This window comes from Etheostoma spectabile, chromosome 6, assembly GCF_008692095.1.
Source record: "Etheostoma spectabile isolate EspeVRDwgs_2016 chromosome 6, UIUC_Espe_1.0, whole genome shotgun sequence".
In the NCBI taxonomy this organism is placed as follows: domain Eukaryota; kingdom Metazoa; phylum Chordata; class Actinopteri; order Perciformes; family Percidae; genus Etheostoma; species Etheostoma spectabile.
In genome coordinates, this window is record NC_045738.1 from 30,437,929 (window position 1) to 30,446,488 (window position 8,560).

The 8,560-nt window shown below is 50.4% G+C and overlaps 1 protein-coding gene across 1 annotated transcript in view; it reads right to left on the bottom strand.

The window, feature by feature from the left end:
* Positions 1 to 800: 800 nt before the first annotated feature.
* LOC116690935 (uncharacterized) overlaps positions 801 to 8,560 on the bottom strand; it is a gene marked incomplete at its 5' end in the record, with an annotated part of 10,519 nt that continues 2,759 nt past the window's right edge. The window contains 1 exon segment of the mRNA XM_032518162.1: positions 801 to 933. Within this exon segment, the coding sequence (XP_032374053.1) occupies positions 801 to 933 (133 nt within the window).

Genomic DNA, 8,560 nt, shown 5'->3' on the forward strand with positions numbered 1-8,560 from the left:
AGACGAGCCCGGTGGCCAGTGCTGATTTTATGAAGGCTTAAAAACAATTTTCCTGTGTACAGTCTTGCAGCCCGTCTGCGGATAGCAGATTTGATTCCTAATTCAGCGAGTCGAATGGCTCCAATTCACGCATGGTTAAATATCAGCTGTTGTCTCGGGAAAGGATCTCAGGGACACCCCCCTCACCCCCAACACTAAGAAGGGGATTTAGGTCAAGTCTGGCATTTCACATATAGAAAGAGACCCTTTTTGTCTTCACACCAGAACAACCCCCCCCACCTGTCCTGTACACAAGACAGACAAAAACAAGTTGAGTTAAAGGGGGGGGGGGTTTCCTAGGCGTCCCAGTTGGTGGGAGTTGGTTCGTGGGCTATTCGTTATTCTTTCAGTTGTATCTAGACTGATTTATGACCCTTTCGACCGGCAGAGATAAGGCCTGCCCGGTAGTGGGGCGGTCAAGCGGAGACTCGTTTGGAGGTGAACCAGGTCTGAAGCAGAATCCCTCACCCCGCGATCGGGCGCCCGGCGATGCATGCTGGTGTAATTTGTGTCCAACTTTGATCCCGACTGCGCGCTGACTCATGCCCACGGCAACGGGAAATCTCACGGAGCAAGGCTGCAAGGTCTTAGACCAGTGCCGCAGTCTTAGACCCGTGCCTGTCTCGGTCCCTAGACGCAGGTGGTGGCAGGTTCTGAGACTCAGGGGGTGCCAGGGTCTGGACCAGGGGTGCAGGTTTGAGACCAGGGCCGCAGGTCTGAGAAGCCATGGGCTCAGGTTCTGAGACCAGTGCGTCGGCCGTCTAGGTCCTGAAGACCAGGGGCCGCCGTCTAGACACCCTAGGGCTGCGGCCCTTGCTTTTTTCCCCGATCTGTGCAAGAGCCGTCGTGACCCAGAGCAGCTTGGGAAACACCGCTGCGCACTGATCGAACACTCTGAGTGGTTGACAACGTGATGACGTTTGACTTAGAAACTTTGGTTGGATTGCTGGTGGTGAATCTTAGGGGTTAATTCTATGTGTCTGATTTAAAGACTTATGCTGTCCAGAACACTGGTGCGGGCTGATAGAGAGTTTAGAAGTCAGAGACTAGCTCTCGATCTGATCGTCAATCACTCCATCTGTTATGAGCCGTCATGGCAGCGATCTCATTTTAGAGCAGGCGGAGATCTACTCGGCATAAGTACAACCTCTGGAGCACTGAGTACTCAGCTGTGATCTGGGGTCGGATTATATTTTATTACCTCGAAATTGCTACCACCGTGGTGGGGTTTTCGTCACTTCCTGTCCAGCCCTTACGCGGCCTGGTCGCGCTTGAAACTGTCTCCCCCTTTAACCCGGGGGGGGGGGGGGCCGCTTTTTTGTCCCCCCCCCCTCCCGTCGCCGTGCCTCGCATGCTCTTGGCCCCCCCTTGTACAGCGCGCCCCATGTCCTCCTCTCAAACGCGCTAGGAACTGAACCAGAACAGGACCCGTCCCTCACCTATCATCCGCTTCTGCTCCCAGTTAGGAGAGTCTGGGTCATACTCAGAACGAACCAGACATCTTTCTTAGATGAATCAAGTATTCCTGTGCAAACAACGAATGCAACATAACAACTTATGCATGACCAATCCAGGTTTCATTTATGAGAAAACAATTGCTGGTTAACCGTGTAGGTAAATGTAGATATATAATATGCGTTACCGATGGAAATTTAACTCACTAGCTGCGTGGAGTAGCAGGAATGGAGCCGGTACGCTAGGGTGATGTGAACTAGCAGGTGAGTTAGCAGTAAAGTATCCTGGACCGAGTACGAGCATGGGAGTTAGGCCTACTTAGCCGTACCTAGGTGGGAGGGCACGGCATTTAGGGGAGCAGGAAGGATCCCGGCCGGCGGAGTGGAAGGGGAACGAGCATGTGGGAGCGGAAATTAGCCGGGGGCTAGGGTAAGGTTAACTAGCAGGTTGTGAGCAGGCATTAGCCGGTGCCTATGTGGAATGTAACGGTAGCATAGAGGACAGTAATGAGTCCGGGGCCTAGGTTAATGTGAACGCGCAGGGAGGGAGCAGGAAGGAGCCGGGGCGAGGGGAAGGGTAACGACTGGTAGTAGCAGCATAGGGGCCTGCCTAGGTTAAGGGGTAACGGAAGCATGTTGATTAGCAGGGAAGGACCGGGGGCCTATGGGATGGTGAACGAGCAGGGGAGTTTACAGAGTAAGCCGGGCCTATGTGAATGAGGAACGAACAGGAGGGGCAGCAAGGACCTTGTGCAATGGCGCACGGGGACGATCAGGGAGGGACAGGAAGGAGCCGGTGCCGAGGGGAATGGGGAACGAGCAGGGTGGAGGGGCGCAAGAAGGAGCCAGGGCCGATGGACAGGTTAACTCCTGCATGCTGATTAGCAGTGTTAGCCGGGCTATGTGAAGGTTAACAGCAGGGGGAGGGCAGACAAGGGTCCCACGCGGCAGACACTACGTCGTAAGCGCAGGGTGGGGGATGTCTGCGCAGTAACGCTCAGCATCACCGGGAAAGAGCGGGCTACCATGACTCCACTGGCTCCTCCTGCCAGAGCCACGGGACCGCGTCCACGGCGTGATCTTCTCGGGGTTTCACGTCACGCACGTAAAACAGCGCTACGACGGGCGCTGTGCGGGTAGTCCCGACAAGCGTCACTCGGGAGTCTAGCTGCGTGCTAACAGAGACGGACCAGTTCGCGCGCACGTGTTTTCGGTTCCGTTCATTCTTGTCCGGGTGCGGTGTCAGTCACAGTGAAAACCGGGACATTGCTTTCCGTGACATGGTCACTCAAAACCAGGATTTGTGGAACGGGTACACGGCCGTTATTTTACATTTTTAACTGTAGAACTTAAACAACAAGCAGGCACGCGGCTGGAAGGCTACGTATTTCTCTTCCACGTCCTTTTTTCAACACTGCCGGCACTACGCAACAACTAGCCGCTTTTGGCTGACGTCGCCATTACATGGACTCTCGTTAAAAACCGAACACCTTGGGGGACGGTCTCGTCACCCTCCCACCCGGTACTTTAGCTTGTGCTACCTACCTACAACATGCCTCAACCGTGCTAGCGGCTACACACACACACACACACACACACACCACACACACCCATTGTATGTTTTTCCATATGTCTACATAATGTTTCTTTATTTTTACCTTCGGCGTTTTTCTCATACCAAGTACGCAAAGAACGGACTTGTTTTCTTGGGAGACCGTACTTGCCTAGCTGTACCTGGAAGTCTGACTCGCCAATTTCGAAGTACATACACAAGCTGTGGACATGATTTTGGATACCGAAGCGTCTTTCTTCCCCTGTTATTTGCGCAACCCGCCCAAAAGAGTGCGCTTTTACACTTTTGTGATGTGTGTATTCAAATAAAGCATGGACGGTCACCTTTCACACCGCGCCCGTTGGTGTGTGGGACCGGTTCTGTTAAAGTGCGATGAATACACGGGCAATACCGTCATAAATAACGACTCAACGGCGGAAAAACAAACGCGTACTCCATCTGTTGTAATGTGATTCATTTTAATTGAAACAGAACAGAAACTTGTAATAAATAGTTTATAAAATTATAGATTGGTACTTGGGTATAGTGGATCGTTACCGGAGAACAGAAGAGATCCTGGGCGAGTACGCATCGGGATGAGGAGGACAGAATATAATAACACGCGGTAAAATTGTTTAAAAGATCTTTCAATTGTGGACAATGGCTTTGGCTTGCGGGGGGTCTGTCCTAAATGTGGCCAGAGTGTGGCTGTCTAAATGTGGGGCCAGAGGGGTCTGTCTAGACGTGGGGCCAGAGGGTCTGGGTCTCATGTGGGCCAGAAGGGTTTGTCTAGAACGGGGGCCCAACGGGTCTGTCTAACTGGGGCCAGATGGGTCCTGTCCTAGACGGGTTCCAGAGGGGTCTATTCTAAAGTGGGCCAGATGTGTCTGCTACTGACGTGGGGCCCAGCGGGGCTGTGCTAGCCTGGGGGCCAGCAGGGGCTGTCTAAATGTGGGCCAGAGGGAGTGGTCTGTCTGAACGTGGGGCCAGAGGGGTCGTCTAGACGTCTGTCTAGACTTGTGCCAACAGGGTTCTACGTGGGTCCAGAGGGTCTGTTTCTAGACTATTGGGGCCAGAGGGCTGTCGAGCTGACTTGTGAACGACCGTGCTCGCGAGAGGGCATTCCCGGGCTGGCCGTAGCAGCTCGGCCTCCGCCTGGGGTTTGCGGAGCTTTTCCACCTCCGAGTCTTTTTAATTCACACATCAATTTTTCGGTGGATCTCCTAGAGCAAAATCGCCACCGCTGGAGTCGCCGCCGTAATTAAAACATCTCTAAAAAATTCATTTAGTGAGTTATATAGAGACGTAAATTTGGAAAAATTGGTATCCGGGAAACCGAAAGCGCTCAACTGTGGGTCTCTATTGGGGCGTGGAGCTCGGTTGGAAAGTGTGTGTTTATGTGTCCGAGGGCGGGAGTGACATGGGGAGACTGTATTTTCTGCGGGGGGTGAAAGAGTGGAGCTGTTAGGACGACTGGTTGTATTGTGTATTGTGTGACTGGGAGTTTTCTTTATTGTTGTGTGTTTTGGGCGGAAGACCATGGTAAGGATCTGTCCAGGGACAATACGGAGAAAATAGCCTTTGCTACGGCCGGGGGCATTTACAGCAACGGGAGTGAAGGTACACTGTCCCTGGCGTAAATAAAATGAGGAGATCGGACCCCAATTGAAGGCGGCTCACCCTGCGAGGCCTGCCCGGACCCCCTGTTCCATACTGTCACCACTCACCAGTCCCGCATGTATCCCGCGGAAAATGGCTTGGGCCGAGACTCACATCTCGTGGGAGGGAACTGTACCTCTCCTGCGCAAAATTGCGAACTTGGGGGGATTGGGGCAGCAGGACGGGGCCCCCCCAGCAGACAGTGACGGGCATCATAGAAACTCAAGGACACAAGTCCATAGAAAAGCACAGATTGAGAAACGCCCCTTTCGCTTTCCAGCGCGTTGCAGCTACCAGCTCTTCCGGTTAAGAGACTGATTCTCTTCAGCCATCACGGATAACGTCTTTCTGACCGCGTCACCCTGGCCGAAGGCCCGCCGCCCTGCCCGCCCAATCGTGACATGCTGATATGGCACGGAACTGTCTTAACACAACCGCTGGAGACGGAAAGTAGGTCCCACATTCACATTCAAAACACAGTTGTACGTTACAACAACAACGGACCACAGACAAAATAGAGTACTAGAAGTATACATAATTAAAGCACCTGACAGTGTAGTAAGAACAAGTAACAAGAACCCGGTTTCTTTCCGGAAATATTATTAAATATTGAAATCCTCTGAAAATGTTAGATACGTAGTGGCAGACATACCTACACACCACACACACCCAGACAAGCCACACACACACACACAGACCCACACATCCCCCATTCCACGACCACACCGCACACAAAGCACACGACACCATCCTGCACACACAAGCACACCTTTCAGCCACACACACACACACAAGCACACACCACACACACATCCCAAGCACACTTTTACACAACCACAGACACACACACACATCACACACACACAAGCACACACACACATACATCTTTCTTGTGTGTACACACAAGCACACACACACAGCACCCACACAGGCACACACACCACACACCACACACAGACATACACCACCCCACACACAAGCACAGACACACACACACCACACACACACCCACTCATAGCACACCCAACACACACAGACACCACACTACCCTCTACCACAAGCACACACACAAGTCACACATACATCACACACAAACAAACCACACACACAACACACCAAACACACAGACACATACCCACACACAGGAAACCAAACTAAAACGGAAGTAAAATTACATTGACAAAGTAATGCCCCGAAAACTGTTCTTTCCTCTATGAAATTGGGGGAATTATCATGAAACCTCACCGCCTCTAAACACTCAACAATGATCATAGATAGGGAAGAAAGGCATGCCATGTGGACTGTCTAAACCTTAGCAGGGAAGGTGTTTAGTTAGGGGATGTAGGAAAGCGGCAAGACGCGCGTCTACAGACTGCGGAGTGAATGGGTTTTCCACTGGGGTGGGGGGAGGGGGGGGGGGGGGGGTACACCATTGGTAAGAAAGGGTTGTGTCCACCCTGTGTGTTTGTGGCGCTGCCCCGGGGCGTCAGTGGATGGACACCGCTCCCCAGATTGTTGCCGAGTGTTACGGTGCGTTGGAGGGAAGGAGGGGGGGGGGGGGAGAAAATTGGGGGAAAAAAGGGGGTCATACAAAAGTGGAAAAAAGGTGAAAAAAGAAAGAACTGAGGAAAGTCCGAGTCCCACAAACTCGAAGGGGAAAGGGGAAGGGAGGAAAGGAGAGGTAACTTGGGGGAAGAAAAAGCTGTGGACAAATAGTGAAGAGCAAAGGCGCTTGGGGGTGGGGAGAAGAAGAACGCGGGAAGGGTCATCCTCGTAAAAAGTGCAAGTTGGCGGCGAAATAAATAGAGAAATGCAGCCACTTTCTAGTGGTAAACAATGCTAGACTTGGGTACGGGTAAGAGACATAGTGTGTTATAGATTATTATCTCAGGTGTAAGAACGTGTAGTAAACATACATTATAGTTCTATGGTTCTCAATTGTGTCAGTTACATCAACGTAGTTATTTTGGGGTGTCAGTTTGGAGTTCATGTGAAAAGTGGCCGTTCCAAAAAGACCAACCCTACAAAAAAGGCAAATACGCGGGACGTCACGTCATGTTTCAAAAGGTTTAAATGTCGATCTGTAGTCATGTGCGAACAGAGAAAGGTAGGGGTAAAGGGGTGAGCTACGTCAAAGAACTCTCTAATCGAGATAGGCCCTTCATGTGATGCACGTTGCTGCGGTTGCGGGCATACGTCAGGCTCTGTTGGCTGACAAGTGGAGAATCCAAGATTTCAATCATCTGCAGTGGCACCACAACAAGGTTTGACACCGAAATAACCCATCAGCCGGCGGGTATCACACCACTGACACCTAGGAACCCCTTTTGAACGACAGCAGTGCCAATTCTTCTGAGTGCTCAAGTACTCGGTCCCCCTTCACAATGTGCTCGCAACAGAAAAGAAGATGAATGTTCGTAGTCAAGACAATAAAAAAAACCCTCACGCCAGTTTTAATTGTAGTACACGCATAGTGGAAACCAGTTCATATCGGTATGTGATAAAGGTCCAGCAGTGCTGAAATTGAGGAGAAGTTTATGATAAGAACTGCGTCAGCAGAGTCCAGCTTTGAGAGAATTGATGGCTTGTTACAGAGTGGAGAGTCCCTGGGGATTCTTTTCGAGAAAGCAGTCAACCTATGAGCAAGGAAAAACTTTGGGAAGATCCAACGATCCTTCAGTGAAGTCCACAGAGTCCGAATCTGCAATGAGGAGAAACAGGGGCGATCTGTTTGCAAAGTGGTGATGAGATGCTTCTTCAGGAACAGGCCTTTGTTCTGAGGGCTTGACAACGATCATCTGACCAACGCACACCTTTTCAACAGATTGTGTCGAAGGACGAAAATTAAGACGGTATGTAAGTGTTTGTTTTTTCAACTATTAAAGGTCCCTGTCCAGCACTATAAATTATTATTAACTACGAGCTGGCTCCCGTGACAATCGCTTGCACCTCGGATTATCTCAGATTATGCCTACTTGAGCTCAACCCTGAGAGCCAGAAATCAAACCATCGACACGACACAGCATCAGGAGGTGCCAACCTGGCTCCTGACGTTTTTGGACCAATGCCTCATAAGGTAGGCCTGGTATTATTAGGTTCACCCCATCAAGGATGAAAGATGGATCCTACATTTATCATTGAGAAGAGAAGAGAGAGCGCTGTCCAGGGTCAATTACCATCCATACAAATCCTTTCATTGTCTGTCATCTTAACACTTCCTCAAATAATCAATGGCATTGAAACATAATGATGGGTGGAAAAAAAGCAGACAAAGTTGGGACCTACAACACTTTCATGTATCACGGCTCTTCTGGCTCCCCGGTGTTTGACGCTCGTGGTCGAGTCTTTGGTTTGCACACCGCAGGATATGCTTATGGATTCCTAAACCACAAAGGAGTGTGTAGAGTTCGCGCCAACTCTGCTCACATATTTGAACATTATTTGAGTATGCTTAAGAACATGGGAAAGGATGACTCTTGAGAGACGTTACGAAAGAGGTGAAGGTGAACTCAGACCTAGATAAAGGTCTTCAAGTCTGTGGTTGAGCTGCAGGAAAGCAGGCCAGAGACCCATGTAGGCCACAAATTTGTCTGCTATTTTTCCACCCATCATTATGTTTTCAATGTTTTGTTCTTGGATAATTTGATTGATTGACCAGACAACGAAGGGATCTTTGCATGGATGTGACTGATGTTTGTGGTTGGAGTTTCACCACATAATCAATCTCATCCTGAGTGCAGTGAATGTCACCGTTGAGCCAGCTTGAAGTAGTACTTTTGGACTAGGATCTTCAAAGAAAAAAGACATTCATCCTTCTTCACACTTTTGTCCTCGAAACAAACCATGAGAAAGGTGT